This window comes from Vipera berus, assembly GCF_964194415.1.
Source record: "Vipera berus genome assembly, chromosome: 3".
Lineage (NCBI taxonomy): Eukaryota > Metazoa > Chordata > Lepidosauria > Squamata > Viperidae > Vipera > Vipera berus.
Genome location: NC_138204.1, coordinates 212564499 through 212589204, shown reverse-complemented (window position 1 = coordinate 212589204; position 24706 = coordinate 212564499). Strand labels below are relative to the sequence as shown.

Sequence of the window (24706 nt, the reverse complement as noted above, 5' to 3'; positions counted from 1 at the left end):
AGGAAGGAAGGAAGGAAGGAAGGAAGGAGAGGGAGGGAGGGAGGGAGGGAGGAAAAGCAATAGCACTTAGACTTATATACCGCTTCACAGTGCTTTACAGCCCCCTCCAAGCGGTTTACAGAGTCAGCCTTTTGCCTCCAACAATCCGGGTCTTCATTTTACTGACCTAAGAAGGGTGGAAAGCTGAGTCAACCTTGAGCCGGTCAGGATCGAACTCCTGGCTGTGAGCAGTGAGTTAGCCTGTAGTGCTGCATTCTAACCACTGCGCCACCACAGCTCAGAAGCTTGGTAACTGGCATGTATTTGTGACAGTTGCAGTGTCCCGGGGCTGTGTGATTACTTGTTGTGACTTTCTGACAAGCAAAGCCAATGGGGAAGCCAGATTCACTTAACAACCGTCTTACTAACTTAACAACTGCCGTGTTTCACACAACAACTGTGGCAAGAAAGGTTGCAAAATGGGGCAAAACCCGCTTAGCAATGAAAATTTTGGACGCAGTTGTGGTTGAGGATTACCTGTGTATGATGCAGTGGCATAAGCAGGAATGGCCTACAACAGGGGTCTTCAAACTTGGCCCTGGGATGACTGGTGGACTTCAACGCCCAAAATTCCTCAGCCAGACCCCTGGCCTACAGAGAGATGAAGTCTTATCTCTGGTCTACTCCGGTGTAGCTTTGACATTACTCCTACCATCAGGAATCTGACTTTCAGCCTCCTTCTCAAAGGTACCACTGCTCCGATGACCGCAACAGTCATTGTTGCGAGAGAGTCATCGCTGCAAGACCACAAAACATCTGGCAAGATGTCTTGTTGCATCCGACCGACGCTGAGTCCACCAGATCTAGCAATTGGCATCCCTAATAGCCGATCGGCTTCTCGAATAAGCTAAAAAAGCCTTTTCAAGCCTCTCCCACTTTTCAGCGTCACGTGGCCTCCAGTGCACCCTAAAGACAAAGTTCTCTGCTGCTCGCCGTTCCTTCCAACCTCTTTCAAAATCATGTTATGGCTACATTGGGTCGAACAAATGGAAGCCTGGAGCAAATCCAACCGTTCAATTGGTCATCCACATCGGGGTTCTCCCGCAGTGGCTGCTTTTCCGATCAAACAGCTTAACTGGACAATCAGATCAACAAGAATAAGAGAGGTGGAAGGGACCTTGGAGGCCTTCTAGTCCAACCCCACCCTCCACCGCCGCTCAAACAGGAGACCCTATACCATTTCAGACAAATGGTTGTCCAACGTCTTCTTAAAAACCTCCAGTGTTGGAGCATCCACAACTTTTGGAGGCAGGTTGTTCCACTGGTTAATTGTCCTCACTGTTAAGAAGCTTCTCCTTAATTCCAGATTGCTTCTCTCCTTTATGAGTTTCCATCCGTTGCTTCTTGTCCTGCCTTCAGGTCCGTTGGACATTAGCTTGACTCCCTCTTCTTTGGGGCAGCCCCTGAGATATTGGAACACTGCTGTCATGTCACCCCTTGTCCTTCTCTTTATTAGACTAGACCGGGGGTAGGCAACTTTGGCTCAGCTTGGAAACGTCTCCCTTTCTCCTCAGCATGGCTGGCTCAGGAATTCTGGGAGTTGAAGTCCACGAGTCATAAAGCGGCCTAGGCCTAGTCCAGGGGTCGGCAACCTTGGCTCTTTTACGACTCGTGGACTTCAACTCCCAGAATTCCTGAGCCAGCCATGCTGAGGGGAAAGGGAGAGGTCTCTAAGGTGAGCCAGGCTGGCTCAGGAATTCTGGGAGTTGAAGTCCACCAGTCATAAAAGAGCCAAGGTTGCCTACCCCTGCGACTAGTTAATTGTCCTCACTGTTAGGAAGCTTCTCCTTAATTCCAGACTGCTTCTCTCCTTGAGGAGTTTCCATCCATTGTTTCTTGTCTTGCCTTCTGGTATTTTGGAAAATACGTTGACCCCCTTCTTCTTTGTAGCAGTCCCCCAAATATTGGAACACTGCTATCATGTCACCCCTGGTCCTTCTTTCCATTGAAGTAGAAAGTGCTAATTCCTCAACAGAGAAGCCACCGTAGGACGTTAGACAAGTTAAGTTTCTTTCCCTCCCCCCTGCAAAAAATTATCGGATATATTTAAATAAGCCCAGCAAGGATCGGGATTTCCAGCTCCTTTCCACCCTGGTAAAACATCATTCTTCACTTTTTCTTTAAACCGTCTTCTTTCCGTCCCTGTGTAGCCGTGTTAGCCTGGAGCCCGGCTCGCCTCCAAGCCGAGAGAGGTCAGCAGCCAGACGTGGCCTAGCGGCTGAGCATCAGCAAAGTCAACAAGGCTGCCGGTTGCTTCTAAATTCTCGGAAACCCGTCTCCTGCGATTGCCAGAGTTCAGAAACAGAAGAACTTGGGAAAAGCCGGAGTAATGTTACACACGCAAGAAAAAAAAAAAAAAAGGGGGGGGGCTGTGGGAAATTGCTCCGTCTGCCAAAATCCAGAGGGCTTGTTGGGCGTTAGGGACGCACTTCGACCGGGCCTCTGTTGCTGAGCGAGCAATTTTCACCCACGCTTTCCCAGGAGATCTCCCGTTTTCCTAATTCCCGACCATCACGGATCCTTAGCCCCAAGTTACTTTCCCGCTCTTTAATGGGTTTCTTTTTTTTCCAGGTAAATGAATGGCTAGACTAGAGCAAGGGGGTCTTCCAACTTGGCCCTTGACTTGTGGACTTCAACTCCCAGAATTCCTCAGCCAGGCACACGTGTGCCTGGCTGAGGAATTCTGGGAGTTGGAAGTCCACCAGTCATCCAAGGTCCAAGTTGGAAGACACCCCGCCCCCCGGCCTAGAGAAACGTGGATTGAGGCCAGCTCACCTGACAGTGGTGTTACAGGAAGTGGAAACACCCTTCAAGAATTGGGGTGCCGCTACAAGCCGAGTGCTCAGTCCAGCGAAGAAGCTGGTGCAGTAGTCCTTGAGTTACAACGGTTTGTTTAGAGACCAAAGCTACAAGACCATTAAAAAAAAAGGTGGCTTAACGACCGTTTTTCACACTCAAGAGACCGTCGCAACATCCCCAGGGTCACGTGATCAACATTCAGAGACACTTGGCAACTGGCTCGTATTTATGACGGTCGCAGCGTCCCGGGGGGTGGGTGGGAGTGGGGATGTCACGTGATCCCCTTTTACGACCTTCTGTCAATGGGGAAGCCAGATTTGCTTAAGAACCACAGTCATTAAGTGAATCACTACGGCTGCTAACTTAATGACTGTGGCGAGAAAGGTCGTAAAGTGGGACAAGATTCATTTAACAACTGCCTTTCTCAGCAATGGAAATTTGGGGCTCAGTTGAGGTCGTAAGACGAGGACTACCTGAATTGTCTTTTCCATGTCTCTTCCTAAAAGCTGACCTGGCTCACCGACGTACTAAAGTCACTCCTCATTTTATAACCATTTAACAGAGGTTCAAAGTTACGGCAGCCTGGAAAAAAAACACTACATGAGACCAGTTTTCAAAATTACAACTCTCGCGCCAGCCTCGGGCACACAGTCACAACTTGTGCACTCAGCAAGCGGCTGACGTTTAGGATGGCTGGAGTGTGTTGTGGTCCCAGGGTCACAATTTGTGACCTTCCCCAGCCAGCAAGCGAAGTCAATTGGGGGAGCCGAATTCTCTTTAACAGCCACATGAGTCACTTAACAATGTGATTCGCTTAACGACCATGGTGACAGTGGTTGTAAAGTTGGGTCCAGTCACGTGACACATTTTATGGCCGCCCTGAAATTCGAGCCCCCAACTGCGGTCGTTACGCCGAGGATCACCGGTGGCAGAGGCAAATGGGGTCAAGTTTGCCGTTGCCTGCCCTGTTCCCTATTTCTCCCCATTTGTGACCTTGGCTGCGTTGTGTTCACTGTGGCTGTTTTCACTGATTATTATTATTATTTCTTTTGCTGGTTCTGGATGGGAAGAGTGCTGCTATGCATTTCATCAAATGAAACCATTATTTTAGCTTCCTCTATTTTTTTTAGGTCATTGATTTTCTTGAGTGGGAAATTGATAGAAGAATATTCACTCTCCAAGGAGAGATGTCTGACTTTTTTCGTAGGATCTTTGGCTGTGTCTGTTTGGCATTTAATAGTAGGTTTGTTTGCTATTTCTTTGGCATTTTGTGTGGATAATTACACTTTTTTTAAAAAAAAAAAAAGTTCGTTGCATCTCTTTTCACATGGCCTGGTTTTATTAGAATCCTGTCACCCATTCAAAAGACATGACCGCCTTCAAAACTTTACATAATTCCTCTAATATTTACAATATGGTATTACTCAGTCTCCTATCCACAGCTAGGAAGAACTAACATATGCAGGTAGTTCTCAAGGTACAACGGTTCATTTAGCGACCATTCAAAGTTACAACGGCACTGAAAAAAGTGACTTATGACCATTTTTCACACTTATGACCGTCGTCACGTGATCAAATTCATATTTATGACGGTGGCAGCGTCCTGTGTGTGTGTGTGTGTGTGAGACATGACCCCCTTTTGCGACCTTCCGACAAGCAAAGTCAAAGGGGGGAAGCCAGATTCCCTTAACAACGGTGTTACTAACCCAACATCTGCAGTGATTCACTTAATGACCATGGCGTGAAAGGTCATAAAACGGGGGAAACTGTTAAGTCGAGGACAGCCTGTATTAACAAAGATTCAGGGATTCCCTACGACGCTCTCTTCTTAGTACAGGTAGTCCTCGACGTACGGCCACTATTGAGTCCAACATTTCTGTTGCTAAGTGAGACATTGGTTAAGTGAGCTTTGTCCCCTTTCACGACCTTTCCCGCCACAGTCGTTAAGCGGATCACTGCAGCTGATAAGTTAGTAACCCGGCCGTTCAGTGAACCCAGATGCCCTCATTGACTTCGTTCGTTGGAAGGCCGCAAAAGGGGATCACGTGACCCCGGGACGCGGCGACCGTCGTAAGTACGAACCAGTCGGCAAGCATCGGAATTTGGGAGCTACCGCCAGGGTCGTTAAGTGTGAAAAAACGGTCATAAGTTGCATCTTTTTTTCGGGGGTGCTGTAACTTTGAACGGTCCCGAAACGAACCGCTGTGAAGTTGAGGACGGCCTGCAATGCAATATTGTGGCGGCAATAAATTAAAAGGAACATTCAACTTCTATATTCAGGGTTTGAAGCGATTCGTTACACGAACTGGAAACCCAGACTCTCCTCCACTTTCCAGATTGCAATCTTCCCTTCTTCCTGTCCGCCTCCACTCAGGACGTATCGATCCTCGGCGGAGCACAGGGACTTCACGACATCCGGGTGTCCGACCAACTCTTTCTCCACCAGTTTCCTTTCCGTATCCACCACGTAGACCTTCCCTTTGACCTTCCCGTGGGAGAGACCTCGGCCACCGACCCACATCTGGAAAGGAAATCAACCTTTTAGGACAGGCATCTGTTAGACTAGAGGCCTGAGAGGGGAAAGGAGGCAGCTGGACTTGCCTTGTTACACATTGGGTGTTGATTAAACTAAATATTCCTCTTTTTTTGCCACGAGCACAAGTGCTGGCTGGGGAATTGAGGGTGTGGAGGTCCACACATCTTAAAAGTGGCCAGGTTTGAGACACACTGGACTAGACAATTAGAGTGAGGGTGTTAGGTCATGCCCTCGTTCTTAGAGGGAAAAATATTTCAGGGTGTTATTCTGGTTTTACACCTGCTGGTATAAGGCAGGGGTAGGCAACCTCAGCTCTTTTATGACTCACGGACTTCAACTCCCAGAATTCCTGAGTCAGCTATGCTGACTCAGGAATTCTGGGAGTTGAAGTCCGTGAGTCATAAAAGAGCCGAGGTTGCCTACCCCTGGTATCAGGTAAGCAAAATGAACGTTCGCTGCCTCCTAGTGGTAAAGCCACGTATAAAGTCCCAGTGACACACAGCGTATCAGAAGTCTGGCCCCGTAATAGATGATTTATTAAATAAATTACATGAAATCTTCAGTTGGATTGTCCTTTTCTTCTTAAACGCTTCCTCCTTCCTTTGGAGCCAGGAGCTCTGAACAATTTTATCTTTATTAGCTAATAAAATAGGTTGGAATGGGTCTACGAAAGCGGATTCTTGTCCACCCTGTCCTTTTGAATGCTTAAGTCATTTGTACAGCTTTTTTTCTAAAAAAAAAATTATGTCCTTTATTGATTTTTATAAATAGTGAAGGTAGGAAATATATCTAATACTCCTTCCTCCTCCTGTTTTCCTCACGACGACAACCCTGTGAGGTGGGTTGGGCTGAGAGTGAGGGAGTGACTGGCCCACCCAGCTGGCTTTCATGCTTAAGAGGGAACTAGAAGTCACCATCTCCTGGTGATTGGCCCAGAGTCACCCAGCCAGCTTTCATGCCTAAGGCAGAACTAGAACTTACCATCTTCTAATGATTGGCCCAAAGTCACCCGTCCGACTTTCACGCCTAAGGCAGAACTAGAACTCACCTTCTCCTGGTTTCTATCCTGGTGTCTTTAACAACTAGGACTAAACTGGCTCTCATTTTAAGCCAACAGATGGACCTGTGGTCACCCAGAACACCCCCATTTTGGCCAAAATCACTAGAAAAAGCCAGCAGAACAAAAAAAAAAAAAACCCCACTAGCGTGGAGAATTCCTACACGCTTGGCGTACCTGGTTTTTCACTTTGATCACGCAGGTGATTTCTGAACAGTCCGGCAGGCTCAGCTTCTGCAAGGGGGTTGAGAAATCCTCCATGTTCCAGATCAAGAGCTCGTTGCTGCCGGACCATGTAGCCCACGCTTCATCCCGCTGAAGCCAAAATGAGAAGAAGCAGGAAACATCAGACAACCGTGTCGAATAGCGCCGTGGGGGCGCAGTGGTTAGAATGCGGCACTGTAGGCTAAATCTGCTGGACTGCCAGCAGTTTGGCAGTTTGATCCTGGCTGGTTGACTCAGCTTTCCATCCTTCCGAGGTCGGTAAAATGAGGACCCAGATTGTTGGGGGCAATATGGTGTCTCTGTAAACCGCCTAGAGGGGGCTGTAAAAGCCCTGTGAAGCGGTATATAAGTCTAAGTGTTCTTTCTTTCTTTCTTTCTTTCTTTCTTTCTTTCTTTCTTTCTTTCTTTCTTTCTTTCTTTCTTTCTTTCTTTCTTTCTTTCTTTCTTTCTTTCTTCTTTCTTTCTTTCTCTTTCTTTCTCTCTCTCTCTCTCCTTCCTTCCTTTTTCTTTCTCTTTCCTTCCTTCCTTCTGTGGTGGCGCAGTGGTTAGAATGCAGTTCTGCAGGCTGAGTCTGCCCACAGCCAGCAGTTTGATCCTGACCGACTCAAGGTTGACTCGGCCTTCCATCCCTTTGAGGTCAGCAAAATGAAGACCTAAATTGTTGGGGGGAAGCATGCTGACTCCGTAACCCGCTTAGAGAGGGCTGTAAAGCGGCATATAAGTCTAGGTGCTATTGCTATTGCTTCCAAATGTTGATCACGGGACCACGGTGAGGCTGCAACGGTTGTAAGTGTGAAAAATGGTCAGAAGTCACTCTTTCTAAGTGCTGTTGTAACTTTGAACATTCACTAAATGAATGGTTGTAAGTCAAGGACAACCTGTGACAGGATCCCTGCACCCAAGAGAGACTGGAAAGAAAGGAAAGGAAAGGGCGGAGGGGGAAGGAAAAGAAAAGAGCGGGCCACTTACGCCCTTTATGCCCAGATATATAAGTATATATGTCTAAGTGCTCTTGGTACTGCTATATTCCGGATTGTGGACTTTGCCTGAAGCTGCCAACAGCCCATGTAGAATTTAAAGTAGTCCTCGACTTAAAACGATTCATTTAATGACCGTCCAAGGTTACAGTAGCACTGAAAAAAGTGGCTTTTCACACTTACTACAACCATTGCAGCATCCTCGTGGTCACGTGATCAAAATTTGGATGCTTGGCAACTGACCCACATTTATGACGTACGCGTGTATGTATATCCTGGGGGACACGTGATCCCCTTTTGCAACTTTCTGACGAACCAGGTCAACGGGGGAAGCCAGATTTGCTGAAGAACCGTGTTACTAACTTAACGACCGCAATGATTCGCTTCTACAACGGGGGGAGGGGGGGGAGAAAGGTCGTAAAATCGGGCAAAGTTCACTTAAGAGCTGTCTCGCTTAGCGGCGAAAAATGTTGGCCTCGATTGCGGTCATAAATCAAGGACGAGACCAACCACGCTAGGAATAAGTTACCTCGGGAAACAATTGGAAGCAGAGCAAAGGCGTCAAGGGTTCGGCGGGCGCGTTCTGCAGCTTCAGCTCTTGGCGAAGCAGCCCGTTTGTGTTGACCACAACAATATGGTCTTGAATACCTTAAAAGCAAGCAGACAACACAAGAGTTTAGGATTGGAAGTAAGCCCATCAAAACAGATGGTGACACGGGACGGCGGCGAAAAGCAAAAGGGCTCTAAATGGTAAACATGGAATTAATCCCACTGGTAAAAAACAGGCTTCGTCTCAATCCCGCCAAGACTGAGTGGCTGTGCATATCGGCATCTCGGGTCAACCAGACTATTCCATCTCTAACGATGGGGGGTGAGGTGTTACCCCCCGTTGATAGGGCTCGCAACTTGGGCGTCCTCCTGGATTCACGACTCAATTTTGAAGACCACATAGGAGCCGTGACCAGGGGGGCCTTTGCCCAGCTTCTCCTGGTACGCCAGTTGCGACCCTACCTGGACCGAGATGCCCTACGCACAGTCACTCATGCGCTCATGACCTCCCGTTTGGACTACTGCTACGCTCTCTACATGGGGCTGCCCTTGAGGACCACTCGGAGGCTTCAGCTGGTGCAGAATGCGGCCGCGCGAGTTGTGATGGGGGTCTCCCGATACTCCCACGTAACACCTCTACTCCGCGAGCTGCATTGGCTTCCGGTTGCCCTCCGGGTGAGATTCAAGGTGCTGGTGATGACCTATAAAGCCCTACATGGCTTGGGTCCGGGATATCTGAGGGAACACCTGCTGCCGGCATCAACTTCCCATCGTCCAGTGCGCTCCCACAGGGAGGGTCTTCTCAGGGTGCCACCGGTAAGAGATTGCCGGTGGACGACACCCAGGGATAGGGCCTTCTCAGTGGGGGCGCCTGCCCTTTGGAACCAGCTGCCAGTGGAGCTGAGGACTGCCCCCGACCTCTGTTCATTCCGCCGGGACCTGAAGACCTGGCTCTTCGAGCTCTCTGGCCCAGGCTGAGGATTAATTTATTTTAATTGGGGTTTTATTTATACAGGGATAAATTTAATCTTTTTTAAACTTGGTCTTAACTTTTGTATTTTTGGTTTTTAATTACCCTGTAAACCGCCCTGAGTCCTCCGGGAAAGGGCGGTATATAAATGTAATAAAATAAATAAATAAATAAATAAATAAATTCGTGGGAATAAAACTGTGTGTGTGTGTGTGTGTGTGTTGCATAAAGGCCATAAACCGAGCCTGGAATTGCAGTCATAACTCATGCTGGTTGTTAAGCGTGCCATTATGTGGTTGACCTGATTTGATTTTTCTCAGTGGTCATTAAGCGAACCCATGGTCATTGAGTGAACCCGCTGGCCATAAAGGGCATCCTGGAAGGAAACCGGGAATAAATGCCGGTTTCCAGCAAAAAAAAAAAAAAAAGTCACAAATCACATTCATGTAACCACAGGATGCTGCAAACAGCTGTAACGGGCGGCAGGTTGCTAAGCAACCAAAATGCAATCGCGTGACCCCCGGGAGGGTCTGGCCATCCACACTTCAATTCAAGGCCATAAGTATCTTTTTTTTGGGGGGGGGGTCCATCATAAATTCGAAGGGCCCCCGAGTGACTGACCATAAGTCAAGAACTCCCTATGCTAAAAAAATTTAATTGGGGATGTACGTATGGTCTACTTTTTCTTGCCTTAACAGATGTTGCTTTGATATTTCTAAAATGTGGTACGTTAGCATTCTTGTTAGAGCAGGGCTTAAGTTTTTAAAAAGCGGTAAGGTTTGACCTGGTAGATGGGATACCAGCAGGAGATCCCCAGGGCTACAGAACAGACTAGGAAGTTAAAAGCAATCCGGGGAGACAAAGGAGACCGCCACTTTTGTACTGCTGTCAAGAAAACAGCACGGATGTGTCCATCTAATCATCAGGTATTTAATTTAATTTAATTTATTAATATTTCTATACCGCCCTTCTCCCGAAGGACTCAGGGCGGTGAACAGGGCAAGAATAAAAAACACAGAATTACAAAAGTTAAAAAATGATTAAATACATGCCCACTAAAAAACAATTAATACATAGTAAAACCCCAATAAAATACAATAAAAACCCCACCAATCCCCCGTCAGGCCAGGCCGGCTTGTTCGAACAAGTATGTTTTTAGATCGCGGTGAAAGGAGCGAAGATCGGGCGCCATCCGGAGCTCAACCGGTAACTGGTTCCATAGTTCCGGGGCGCCCACAGAGAAGGACCTCCCCCTGGGGGCCACCAATCTACATTCTCTGACCGGTGGCACCCTGAGGAGGCCCTCTCTGTGGGAACGCACAGGGCGCAGGGAAGTTGATGCCGGCAGCAGGTGTTCCCTAAGGTACTCCGGACCCCTGCCATGTAGGGCTTTAAACACCATTACTAGTACCTTGAATCTCACCCGGAAGACAACTGGCAACCAATGCAGCTCACGGAGCAGAGGTGTAACATGGAAGTATCGGGAGACTCCCAACACAACTCTCGCGGCTGCATTCTGTACCAGTTGGAGCCTCCGGGTGGTCCTCAAGGGAAGCCCCATGTAGAGAGCGTTGCAGTAGTCTAGACGAGAGGTCACAAGCACGTGAGTGACCGTGCATAAATCATCCCGGCTTAGATAGGGCCGCAACTGGCGCACCAGGTGAACCTGGGCGAAAGCCCCCCTAGTCACAGCCACTATGTGATCTTCCAAGGTGAGCCGTGAATCTAGGAGGACTCCCAAGTTGCGAGCCCTATCTACGGGGGGTAATAGTTCAGGTATGAACTCTGTAACAGACACCTTGGCTTTATCCAAGGGGAAAAGCCTGGTACTCTTATTATATCATTGATATCATTTTATACCATCTTATTATATCACGAGAAACAACGGTTGGAAGCTGATCAAGGAGAGAAGCAACCTAGAATTAAGGAGAAACTTCCTGACGGTGAGGACAATTAAATGGTGGAACAGCTGGCCACCAGAAATCGTGGGCGTTCCATCACTGGAGATTTTCAAGAAGAGGCCAGACAGTCACTTGTCTGAGAAGGTGTAGGTTCTCCTGCTTGAGCAGGGGGCTGGACTACAAGACCTCCAAGGTCCCTTCCAGCTCCTATTCTATTCTATTCTGTCAATTCTGTAGCTTATACAGCAAAAAAAAGATATTGCCATGATGATCTCTGGTGATGCAATTAAGCATCACATTCGTTACAGGTGATTTATGCACCAGGAAATCTGATGGGTAGGGAGGAATAAGGTTGAAAACGTCAGGGTAACTCCTATCTATCTGGGTACGGCCAATCTATGGGAAAAGAAGGACTAGGGGTGACATGACAGCAGAATTCCGGTATTTGAGGGGCTGCCACAAAGAATAGGAGGGGGGTCAAACTATTTCTCCAAAGCACCTGAAGAAGTAACAGATGAAACTCATATGTGAAACTAATTGAATAATGTGATTTACAACGGGTAGATAAGGGCGGGGATTGTGTGTGTGTTATGATGGCTTTAGGGGGAGGCGATTTCAGATTCTGGCATCCCTCCATGAGTGCCGATGTTTCGTTTCATTGCTAAGACTTTTTAGATAAATAATTATGCCTGCAATTTGTTTGAATTGTCTCATTCATTGGAACCATGACATAACCTATAATTGCTGCCGTCTTGTCTTTTTTGGGTTGGTTAGGACAGGAAGGGAAGATGGAAAGTATTTTAGAAGGCAGGCAGGAAACTCACAGCACCAAAGCCGGTTCTTGTAGAACTGAATCGAGGTCACCATTTCGTAGGGCAGCTGAAATCGGCGGTTCACTTTCAAAGTGCTGATGTTCCAAGCAATGATCGTGCCGTCCACACTGCAGGAATACGCCTCGCTGCTCTCAAAGGGGTTAAGAAAACACACTTCTTACAAACCTCTGCAAAAATCAGCACAGGTAGTCTTCCAGTGATGACCGGGGATGGAGCCTGGGCATCGTAAGATCCTAAGACGCAACCTTTTATCGTTGATTTTATTACGTGTTTGATCCAGTTTTAGACTATACTCCTTGTATCTTTATTGTCAGGTCAGTATGATTCAGTTTTCTGAAGATAGCTTGGTTTTTGATATACTGCCTGTAAAACTAGCCAGACCCTGGTCGCCCGTTGATTGCATCATGATTTGTGATGTATTGCTATGTCCTCTTGTGATGGGTGTTGTTTTGTTTGGATGTTTGATTCATGTGTGGCCTTTGGCTGTAATAAACAAGTAGTCCTAAGACTACTTAGGACTAAATCACGTTAGCCTACAAGACTGACCCAATTTTAGGGCTGTTTTGAGGGGTTTGTGCTTTGCTTCGGGGAGGTTTGGCCAAAAACCCAGAAGTAAATGGAAGTTTTTGGCAAAAAAAAACACAAACCCTGGCACAAAACGTTGTCACAGGACCGCAGGATGCCGGAAAAGAGCTGTAAAGGTGAGCTGGTTGCGGAGAGACCAAAGTGCAGGCACATGACCACGGCGAGGGATCCATCAGAACCTTGGAACCAGGTCAGAAGAACCCCCCAGGAAAGTCGGTCATAACTCTGAACAGGCCCTAAGTGACTGGTCATAAGTCAAGGACTATCTGTATGGCAGATGCAATCTCTGCTGTTTCTTCAATCTAACACTAGAGGTCTTCAAGAGGAGACTGGACAGTCACTTGTCTGAAATGGTATTAGGTCTCCTGCTTGAGCAGGGGGCTGCACTAGAAGACCTCCAAGGTCCCTTCTAGCAATTCTGTTATTCAATTCCCAAGTATGGTCTGCCTTAATTTTTCCTACAGGAAAGTTTAATGCAGGGGTCCCCAACCTGTGGGCCACGGCTCACTACTGGGCCGTGGCCGCTTGGCCACTGGGCATGCACTCACCGCCCACACTAGCGCTAGTTCCGCCCTGAGCATCCTGCCGGTGCTAGCGTCGCCCCGCCCCAGAGCATCCCACCGGCGCTAGCGCCACCCCATTTGCAGCGCTCGCACCCGTGCAGCCCTTTGCATGTGCACATGCGCTCACACGCAGCCCATTTGTGCGCATGTGCGTGGGGGGTCATTCTTGTGCATGCACACACAGGCCCATTTGCGCACGCGCACGCAAGTAGCGGTGCCTGCCTCCCTTTCCGGGCCGCCAAACCAAAAAAGGTTGGAGACCTCCCGGTTTAATTTATTTCTAGATTTATTGGCCACCTGTGGATCTCGTCTTTCGGTGGCAACTCCCCACCCACCCAGCTGGATTTGACCCCGTTTGCCTCTTCCACACAATCTTTGGATGGTGGCTTCCAAACCACTGCAGATGTCTAGTCTTCACTTTTTTTATTTTTTATTTTAATCCCATTTATATCCCGCCCTTCTCCGAAGACTCAGGGCGGCTTACAATTTAAGCACAAACCAATGTGCTTAGCAATAGCCTTCATTCTATGTATATGCCTGCTTATTAGGGCTTTCACACACACCCCAAGCGGCATTATTACAGAGTCAGCTTAATTGCCCCCAACAATCTGGGTCCTCATTTTACCTACCTCGGAAGGATGGAAGGCTGAGTCAACCTTGAGCCTGGTGGGACTCGAACCTGCACTAATGGCAGGCAGCTGGTGTTACTTAAGGAGGCATTAGCCCACTGCTCCACCAAGGCACTTAACTCAGACTTGTGAGCGAAGGTCACTCCTAAATGCCGATCCTTCCCTAATGGCTTTGAAGGCAGCTTTTGGAAGCCCAGGATCACCCTTGGGGTATAACTGAGGGAGCCAGCTGACCAATTAAGGACCAATTAAGCTGACCAATTAAGCCTAGTATAAAATGGTTCTCTGGAAGGATCAATCACCTGAACATAACGTGTATACAGGTAGTCCTCGACTCGCGGTGAGAACTGAGCCCCACACTTCTGTGGCTAAGGGAGACAGTTGTTAAGTGAGTTTTTCTCCATTTTACGACCTTTCCCGCCACCGTTGTTCAGCGAACCACGGCAGTCGTTAAGTCAGTCACACTTAAGTTGCTACGTGAATCCAACTTCCCCAGTGACTAGTCAGAAGGTTGCAAAAGGGGGTCACGTGACCCTGGGGACGTGGCCAACGTCATAAATACGAATCCGTTGACAAGCGTCTGGATTTCGATCATGGGGATGCTGCGATGGTTGTTAAGTGTGGGGAAAATGGTCATCCGTCACTTTTTCCCAATGCTGTTGTACCTTTGAACGGTCAGTAAATGAACTGTTATTAAATCGAGGACTACCTGTATTGAAAAGCAGTGTGACCTCCAGATTAAAACTGTTTTGATTTTTTTTTAAGTGTAAACTTCCTCATTTGTAGGGAACCACCGTCCATTTCAGGACATTTTAAAGGAGAATCTCTTTCATTATTTTTTTTTAGCATTCATTGGAAGATCTTTCAGCGGAAAATTATCCCACCGGAAAATCAGTCCCCAGGCCTTCTGCACCTGGGAGCTAAACCGGTCCTTGCCCAATTCTGGACTTTCCGGATCAGCTCTTCCCGTCACTGGCTCCTCCCGAACTTCTTCCTCTGGATTTTCAATAAGCCCCCCCACACACACACACATATACACTTGGTGTCCTCCACCCACCTGGGGACGCTCTCTCTGTTATCCACCACGATGTCCACAATTTCAAAGCGATGGTCGTTCAGTTGCTTATTGCAAGACATGCTGTGGGTGTTGATCAAATAGATGATGGAATCTGCGGAGCCGATCCAAACCTGACTTTGTTCTGCCATGATCATACATTTCTGAAGAAAGAGAAAGAAGAAAAGACAAGATAACCTTTATTGTCATTTTTTGTTTTTACTGTGGGCACAAGGGCACACATCAAAAATGAAATTTAGTTGCCTGCTCTCAAAGTGAAACACATACATGAAACAGACCTAAACATACTATATAAAAGAAAGGAAGGAAGGAAGGAAGGAAGGAAGGAAGGAAGGAAGGAAGGAAGGAAGGAAGGAAGGAAGGAAGGAAGGAAGGAAGGAAGGAAGGAAGGAAGGGCCATGTAATGCACCTCTCAAGACTCTACTGCAGGAGTCTTCAATCTCGGCCCTTTTATGACTCATGGACTTCAACTCCCAGAATTCCTCAGCCAGGCACGCATTCTGGGAGTTGAAGTCCACGAGTCATAAAAGGGCCAAGATTGAAGACCCCTGATTCTACTGTATGTAACTTTTTCCATCTTTTATTTACTAAAAATCTACTTGTATGTGGGGAATATTAATTATTTCAGAATATTAGTTTATTAATTACATTAGTTAATTATATGGCCAAGCAATTCAGACACAGTTCCCAGAGGCGGGATACAACATTAGTGACTACATAACAGTTACTAAATAATAATAACAACAACAACAACGATGGTGATGATAATAATAAGTTGGAAGGGACCTTGGAGGTCATCTTGTCCAACCCCTATACTATTTCAGACAAACGGCTGTCCAGTCTCTTCTTAAAAACTTCCAGTGTTGGGGCATTCACCGCTTCTGGAGGCAGGTCGTTCCACTGGTTAATTGTTCTAACTGTCAGGAAGTTTAATATTACATATTAAACTAGATCAAAGCTTGGTATAATAGGATGAAGGTTATAAAGCAGGCGTCGGTGACTAATTGGGATCGATGCCTCTAAATTGCAGGTACTGCACAAACACAACCTCTGTACCTTGTACACGGTCATTTACAGCTTACAGAAACCAATCAACAAATCTTTCTAAGATAAAAAGGTGAAGTGCTCTCCAGAGCAGAAACTTCCGCTCATTATGAGCACCACGTGTTAACTGCTTCAATAGGCCGTGTTTTAGAGAGGGAGATTCCCCCAAAGAAACATGGCTTTCTTCAGAAGGAGAGGCTGGAGAAGGACGCCTGGTCTTGGGTCACGTGGTCTTGCTTGTTTAATGACATGGTCCTTCCTCTACTGGGTCATGAAACAAGGAAGACCACCTTGAGGAAAAGCACGTTCACCAACAAAATTCCCTACCTGCCCCTGAGTTTTGCTACCAACCAGCAACCTACTATCAACTGAAGGAGATGAAAGACTAGCCCGTTTCCCAACCTCGGCAACTTTGAAGATGCGTGGATTTCAAATCTTAGGATTTCGAGAGTTGAAGTCCACGTATCTGAAAAGTCGCTGAGGTTGAGAGACACAGTACTACGCAAAAACAGGCCAAACTTGAAGGGCCCCAAAGCCTGGTCTTGCTAAAACAAATGAAAAGACATTAAAAGAGGACGGGATAACTTGAGAAGTCGGAAAGCCGCCTAAGTGCTTTTTCAAGAGGCCACTTTTGCTTTTTTCTTGGAAGACGTTTCGCTTCTCATCCCAGAAGTTCAAGTTCAAGTTCATGAACTTCAGTTCTTCAGAACTGAAGAAGCTTCTTCCGTGAGAAGCGAAACCTCTTCCAAGGAAAAAGAAAGAAAAAAAACACCTTTGACCTGGAATGACTTGAGAACCTTCCAGAGACTTGGAAAGATCTCTACGTATTATTTGAAAACTTTGGCGATCAATCCATGGTCAACGTCACCTACCAGCTTAGAGCTCCCCACTTTAAAAGAATGCTGTAGAGACCACGAGGATGCGTCGAAGACCACCACTTTTCCTCCGTTCAAAGCGCACCACAATTTTGGATGGGCCTCTCCATGTTTTTCGGTGGATTCAAGCTGGCCTAAAGATGGAAGAATGTTTACATTAAATGCTTGGAATCTAGGGGGGGGGCGGGGGTGGGAAATGATCTCCTCAAGATTTGCAGTAGCCAAGAGGGCTCTGCTGTCAACCTCCTTGGTCCAGTCTGCAGGACGGGCAACTGAAAGGGACTGTAGCAAGATGTGCGATGTCGCAACAAGAAATGCTACCGAATAGGGTCAGGAGGCACCTTGGAGGTCTTCTAGTCCAACCCTCTGCTCAAGCAGGAGATGCTACGGCAGTCCAGAAAAGTGGCTGTCCAGTGTCTTCTTGAATACCTCCAGTGATAATGTCACCGCTGTGAACATCGGATGTTCTTCCTTTGACGACAGATGGAAATGCATCCATTTTTCTTTCGCTTTTAGAATTCGTTGATGCTGGTAGGGAGTGGGGAATGTGGATGAGAGTCCAGTCATAACAACACTAAACTTAGCATGAGAATCAAGGTTACTGAGCCCAGAGCTGATAAAAGAATTGGCGGGCTGGAGAGCTGGGGAGAAAGCCCGCGCTTCAAGCTAATTGGGGAATGTGATTTATGACTGTTAACTGGAGGATGGAATTGTGCTTTGCTACTTTGGGCTCGGGGAGGGGAATTCAGTGCCAATACTTTATTTCTCGAATAAAAGATTCTTTAAGGTAAACAATGCCTCGAAGTTCTTTTAAAGAGTTTCATCTGTCGGAACCGTGAGAGATGGAGCACCCGCAGCTTCTGAAAGCAACTTTTCTGTTCCATTGGTTGATTGCTCTCACCTAGGAAATTTCTCCTAAGTTCTAGGTTGCTTCTCTGTTTAATGATCTTCCACCTGTTATTTCTTGTCCTGCCCTCAGGTGCTTTGGAGAACTTCTTCTCCATTCCTTCATTGCAATGCCATTTGCTGAATGCCTTCTCACGTTTATAAAGAGAGATCTTGGAGTCTGAACAGATCCCACAACACTCAAACTCGGCCTTCGGTGAAGAGCAATGGTCCAATCTGTCTCTGAGCCGTGAAACTGGATGGGTTTAGGCGTGTGTTTGTCTCTAGATCAATACCAAGCAACATTGCTGAGATACTGTATATTACCATTTTAATGAATGTGGGGAGTGGGACAGGTAATGTCATGAGGTGAGACCCCCCCCTTCAATTCCATACCTGGTGTATAGAGCAAGACTTCCACTGCTTGTGGGAACGTTTCACCAGCCGATGGGTTGATCTTGTGCTTTAGTGTTTCAGACGTTGTTTTGGAGACCATCATGGGCACTGGACAAAGAGGAGACATGTATTTTTATAAATGCTTATAGGGCCAAAAGGAAAAACTGACAGATAGGATACTGGGTTTCCCCAAAACTAAGACCAAATCTTATTATTATTATTATTTAGCGTCCAAAACAAGCACCAGGTCTTATTTTCGGGGTAGGCCTTACCTCACCTCTGGCCCAACAGCCCCACCCAGCCGGTCCACTTCTTCTGGGGCCAAAGTTCTGCAACTGCATTCTGGTCTGCATTTTCCAGTCAAGCCTTTCCAGAAGGCCTAAGCAGCTGAGTACCAAGGTATGGATTCAATCCATAGCTTGGTGCTCGGCTGCTGAGATCTTGTAGAACCAAGCTACGGCTTGAATCCATAGCTCGGTTCTTGGCTGCAGAGGCCTTCCGGAAAATCCTCTGAGAAATGCAGGCCTGGCTGCAGAAGAGGCCTCAGGAGTGGGCTGGTGAGGAGAGGCCTGGCTGTAAGGTGAGTAAGTGTGAGGCGGGGCGGAAGGAGCAGCCTCACCCCGACCCGAGTTTATTTTTAGGTCTGTGCATCGCCCCAAAACTAGAGCTTATCTTTGGGATAGGGCTTATATTAGGTCCACCCCAAAAAATTCAGCTAGGGCTTATTGTTGGTATAGGCCTTACTTTCAGGGAAACACGGTAGATCAGGGAGCAAAGGCGAGCTCTTCACCGAGAAAGCCCTATGCATGGTCTACAGCGGTTCTTGGCATCCTTCATAACTATGAGGGATAACTTGCAACTCTGCCCTTGGGCTACCATCCAACACAAGAGCGTAGAGAAGGTCACACACTTCACCCTACCAAAAGAGTATTATCTCAATGATCCATCCGCTCACCTTCGTTCTTCATCCTGTCAAAGTAAGAGAGCTTCGAAGCTGCATAGATTACTTTTGACGTCTGCAGTGAGCCCACCACTGCATCCATCAGAAGAACATTGGTAAGGGCTTGTTGGAGATACTGTGGATCCTGAAAGAGAAAGGGATGGGATGTCAAGAGGAAGCACCAGATGAAGGAAACCCCGACTGCAGCTTGCACATACTACGCATGAGATTCCACCTTTTCCCTAATGCCTACTAGGGGATCACGTATGGGCCTCTTGATAGAATATGCTGTATGAGTGCAGAATTGCAGATTTTATTCCTTAAACTAGAACTCTTCGTTCTTGGCCAGAGGAAGCCCATGTCTGGGGCCCTGGAAGAGATCAATTCAATTAAAATCCAGGGGGTTGGACTAGAAGACCTCCAAAGGCTCCTTCCAACTGTTTTTTTTTGTTATTCTTTGGATCCTTAGACTAATCAATATAATTGGCTAAGAAAGCCGAAGGAGATGCTTGGAACAAATCCAGGCAGATACAATGGTTGGCATCTTTGAAGAAAATTATTTGGCTATTCTTTAGAAAATTGAATAGCTAGAAACTATCTACTCTGCTCTTGATACCCCCCTTTTTTGGGGGTTACATCTTTGGAGTATTACTCATCTACAAAGCCATTTTTACCATGCTATGGTTCTGATGTTACTTGGGATGGGTCGTAATAAAATCAGACCAAGGAACATGAATGCTGCAAAAGTTAAGGAAAATTTGGAAGAACTGAACAAATGGTTTGAACCACAGCAGGGTAGAGGTTGAGCTTCATTAAAATGGAAGCCTGGATGAAAGTTGCTTTGCTTGCTCGATTATTAATCTTGCCCCTCTGGAAAAGGCACATTAACTACGAATCTGAGAAAACGAACGATCGTAGAAGTAGGGGCCCTACTGTTAACCGACGTAACATCCCCAAACCTTGTGGTCGTCCGCCATTTTCTTCCCGGCGCACATCTCTTTCACCATCAGGTGCCAAAGGTCGCACTCGGACTTCAGGTTGGCTTCAAAAACGTCCTTTTTGTACTTCACTTTTATCTTCAGCGTAGGAATCCTGAGGAGCAGAAAAGTAACGGTGGTGTTCCTCACTTCCTGCAAGGCGAGGTAGAAAAGGAAGAGCTGAAGAACGCAGAGTTCTGTTTCCATCTTTTTTTTTCTCGTGACCCCTTCCTCCTCCCCCCCCCACCCCAAATTCTCATGGGGCAGAGAGGGTAAATTGGGGGCTCTCCAGATGTTTTTGCTACCAATGTTACCCCCTAATTTGCACAGGCGTGTCGATACACAGATAATCCTCGACTTACAACCGTTCGTTGAGTGACTGCTTGAAGTTACAAGGGCTCTGGAAAAAAGTGGCTGTGGGGACGCTGCAACAGTTGTTAAGTGTGAAAAACGGACATAAATCACTTTTTCCCAGCGTCCTCCTAACTCTGAACGGTCACTGAACCAACTGTTGTTAAGCCCGTACTTTTGGGGGAGGCTCACCTCTATATCTCTGAACATTGCGATGTCCTGATAGCCAGGACAGGCTCCTTCCGTCAACAGGAACAGGCGCTTCGGCGTCAGTGCGATTTTTCCAACTCCTTTATTAGTTTTCACTGAGTTGGATAACTTATAAACACACTCGTTTTTGTCCAGGTGTTCCATTACTCGTGGAGGCAGGTTCACCTCTTGGGCTTCTGCTTCTGTTTCCTTCCAGTAAGTATAAAAGTCTTTAAATGTTTCCGGGTCAATTTGTTTTTGCTGCCCTTAAAAATGAACAAAATGTTGATTTATTGTAATGGACATTTCTAGATCTCTTGAACATCAAATGCTGCAAAGAGGGGGAAAGTGTCAGCTGCCCAGTATAATTTTAAGATATAGGCCAGGGGGTAGGCAACCTTGGCTCTTTTATGACTCCTGGACTTCAACTCCCAGAATTCCTGAGCCAGCGTGGCTCAGCTTGGAAACCTCTCCCTTTTCCCTCAGCGTGGCTGGCTCAGGAATTCTGGGAGTTGAAGTCCAGGAGTCATAAAAGAGCCAAGGTTGCCTACCCCTCTGCTTGAGCTGGGGGCTGGACTAGAAGACCTCCAAGGTCCCTTCCAGCTCTATTCTATTCTAAGGGGCCCTGAAGATACTGTATTACAGGTAGTCCTTGACTTATGACCATAACGGAGCCTGCAAATTTGGTCATCAGTTTTTGACGGTCATAAAAGTAGGTCACCATGTGACCGTAGCTGATTTTACAAACTTTTTTGTGGCGGACGTTGTTTGCCATGGGGTGCTTTTATGTCGGAAGTAAACGCCGGTTTCTGTGTGTGTGTGTGTGTGTGTGTGTGTGTGTGTTTGTGTGTGTGTGTGTGTGTGTGTAAAACATAAATCAGTGTCACGTGATTGTGCGGCGCTGCAAATGGCTGTAAATGAGATCTGGTTGCCGAGCAGCCAAAATGTGGTCACATGACCACATGGAGGAGGCCCAGACACCAGACATTTGAATCTAAGTCATACGTTCCCTTCTGGAGGTGCTTTGTAAATACAAGTGGTCACTAAATGACTCATCATAAAAGTCGAGGACTACCTGTTCTCAAGAAAGGGCGACTGATTGATTGATTGATTGATTGATTGATTGAGTCAGTCAGTCAGTCAGTCAGTCAGTCCATTTCTAGAGCTGCCCCTCTAATGCAATTAATTTTCCACCAGCCGGTATCTTCAACCAGAATGTTGTGGTTGACTTAATAGCAGTAATAAATTTGTAGTTGTAGAAAACTGGGTGGAGGAGGAAGAGTCATTGTACTTTTACCCCTCAATTTCTCCTTTCCTGCCCTTGGCCTTTACTCATCTACCCACTTTTCTCCAGCGACGGCCACATTCCGCCTGCCCCAGTTTATAGCATGCGATTGTGAAGACAGTTAGGCCCCCAAAGGATTGTTTGTGAAAGAATATTCTATTCTATACTATTTTATTCTATTCTATTCTATTTATTCCTTAATTTCTATTCTATTCTATTCTATTCTCTATTTCATTCCATATATTCTATTCTATTATATTCTATATTTCTATTCTATTCTATTCTATTCTGTTCTGTTGTGTTCTGTTCTATTCTATTCTCTATTCCATTCCATATTTTCTATTCTATTCTATTCTATTCTATTCTATTCTATTCTATTCTATTCTATTCTATTGTAATTCTATTGTAATTCTATTCTATTCTATTCTATTCTATTCTATTCTATTCTATTCTATTCTATTCTATTCTATTCTATTCTATTCCATATTCTATTCTATTCTACTCTACTCTATTCTATTCTATATTCCAGTATCTATTCTATTCCGTTGCGTTCCACTCCTCCACTCCACTCCACTCCATTCTATTCTCTCTTCCCTTCCCTTCCCTTCAAGATACATATTCATGACAAGAAAACGTAAGAGCTTGAAAAATTCTAACAAAGGTTAGAATTCGAACAAGGGGGTATATTTTCCTTTCTCCCCGCCCCCATCCTTACCTACGGTTAATGCATCAAACAACCGATGGATCGTGTCAGTATCTTTGACAATCCCAGATTCCTGGATGCGCTTTACAAAGTCACCCAGCTGCATGTGAGTTTTTGGCAACTCAAATTTCTTCACGTGATCATCGGTTTTGATGACCTCTCTTTGTTTATCCATTAGATGACTGATCAATCTCTTCAGCTCAGGCTTCTGATCTGCCTGGGAGCGATCCAGGGGTGGGAGATTCTCTATCATTTTCCTCACCAGCTCCGTCGGGAATATCCTGATGTCTGTCTTGTACAGATTTTGGAAGTCCGAAAGTGCATTTAGGAAATTTTTTTGCATCAGGCTTATAAGTCCCCGGAGGTAGAAATACCCCGCGAGAAGTGCAGAGTTCTCCGGGGACAAAATTGTGATCGCTCGGCTGAGATGGTTAGTAAAATCGACGTAGTAGGTCTGGACACACTGACCCATCAATGGGAAGTGGATTTCTGGAATCCTGAAAGTGCTGATGGGTTTCGAAATCGACCTTTTAGCTAAAAAAGGAGAAGCAGAGAGACATATTGTTCCAATATCTCAGGGGCTGCCCCAAAGAAGAGGGAGTCAAGCTATTCTCCAAAGCACCTGAAAGCAGGACAAGAAGCAACGGATGGAAACTACAGGGAGTGCAGAATTATTAGGCAAGTTGTATTTTTGAGGATTAATTTTATTATTGAACAACAACCATGTTCTCAATGAACCCAAAAAACTCATTAATATCAAAGCTGAATATTTTTGGAAGTAGTTTTTAGTTTGTTTTTAGTTATAGCTATTTTAGGGGGATATCTGTGTGTGCAGGTGACTATTACTGTGCATAATTATTAGGCAACTTAACAAAAAACAAATATACCCATTTCAATTATTTATTTTTACCAGTGAAACCAATATAACATCTCAACATTCACAAATATACATTTCTGACATTCAAAAACATAACACTGCTTGAAGAAGGTGTCTTCCAGAAACTGGCAGTAGGACTGGGAGTTGAGCTTGACTCCATCCTCAACCCGAAAAGGCCCCACAAGCTCATCTTTGATGATACCAGCCCAAACCAGTACTCCACCTCCACCTTGCTGGCGTCTGAGTCGGACTGGAGCTCTCTGCCCTTTACCAATCCAGCCACGGGCCCATCCATCTGGCCCATCAAGACTCACTCTCATTTCATCAGTCCATAAAACCTTAGAAAAATCAGTCTTGAGATATTTCTTGGCCCAGTCTTGACGTTTCAGCTTGTGTGTCTTGTTCAGTGGTGGTCGTCTTTCAGCCTTTCTTACCTTGGCCATGTCTCTGAGTATTGCACACCTTGTGCTTTTGGGCACTCCAGTGATGTTGCAGCTCTGAAATATGGCCAAACTGGTGGCAAGTGGCATCTTGGCAGCTGCACGCTTGACTTTTCTCAGTTCATGGGCAGTTATTTTGCGCCTTGGTTTCTCCACACGCTTCTTGCGACCCTGTTGACTATTTTGAATGAAACGCTTGATTGTTCGATGATCACGCTTCAGAAGCTTTGCAATTTTAAGAGTGCTGCATCCCTCTGCAAGATATCTCACTATTTTTGACTTTTCTGAGCCTGTCAAGTCCTTCTTTTGACCCATTTTGCCAAAGGAAAGGAAGTTGCCTAATAATTATGCACACCTGATACAGGGTGTTGATGTCATTAGACCACACCCCTTCTCATTACAGAGATGCACATCACCTAATATGCTTAATTGGTAGTAGGCTTTCGAGCCTATACAGCTTGGAGTAAGACAACATGCATAAAGAGGATGATGTGGTCAAAATACTCATTTGCCTAATAATTCTGCACTCCCTGTAGTCAAGGAGAGAAGCAACCTAGAACTAAGGAGAAACTTCCTGACAGTTAGAACAATTAACCAGTGGAACAACCTGCCTCCAGAAGTGGTGAATGCTCCAACACTGGAAGTTTTTAAGAAGAGACTAGCCAGCCACTTGTCTGAAATGGTATAGGGTTTCCTGCCTGAGCAGGGGGTTGGACTAGATGACCTCCAAGGTCCCTTCCAACTTATTATTATTATTATTATTTACCAAAAGGTGCCAAGGGGTCCTGCTAAATCAGGGGTCTTCAAACTTGACCCTTTTATGACTTGTGGACTTTAGCGTTGCTGGCTGAGGAATTCTGGGAGCTAAAGTCCACAAGTCATAAAAGGGCGAAGTTTGAAGACCCCTGTGTTAAATGTTCTGGTTTCACTTTGAACCTTTACATATTTCTTCTCCATGAAGTGATCACAGACTGATGGGTAAGACTAAATTGAGAGATGAGGGGTC

The 24706-nt window shown here is 46.2% G+C and overlaps 1 protein-coding gene across 1 annotated transcript in view; it reads right to left on the bottom strand.

The window, feature by feature from the left end:
• Positions 1–3775: 3775 nt before the first annotated feature.
• The window catches only part of DENND3 (DENN domain containing 3), a 64112-nt gene continuing 43181 nt past the window's right edge, over positions 3776–24706 (bottom strand). The window contains exons 13-23 of the mRNA XM_081323016.1: positions 22396–22917; positions 20399–20661; positions 19838–20008; positions 18894–19023; positions 17939–18046; positions 16655–16791; positions 14721–14881; positions 11878–12011; positions 8163–8281; positions 6609–6746; positions 3776–5359 (exon numbers count right to left, since the gene is read on the bottom strand). Coding sequence (XP_081179142.1) covers positions 5135–5359; positions 6609–6746; positions 8163–8281; positions 11878–12011; positions 14721–14881; positions 16655–16791; positions 17939–18046; positions 18894–19023; positions 19838–20008; positions 20399–20661; positions 22396–22917 — 2108 coding nt within the window. The 3' untranslated portion in view covers positions 3776–5134. The remainder of the gene's footprint in view (positions 5360–6608; positions 6747–8162; positions 8282–11877; positions 12012–14720; positions 14882–16654; positions 16792–17938; positions 18047–18893; positions 19024–19837; positions 20009–20398; positions 20662–22395; positions 22918–24706) is intronic.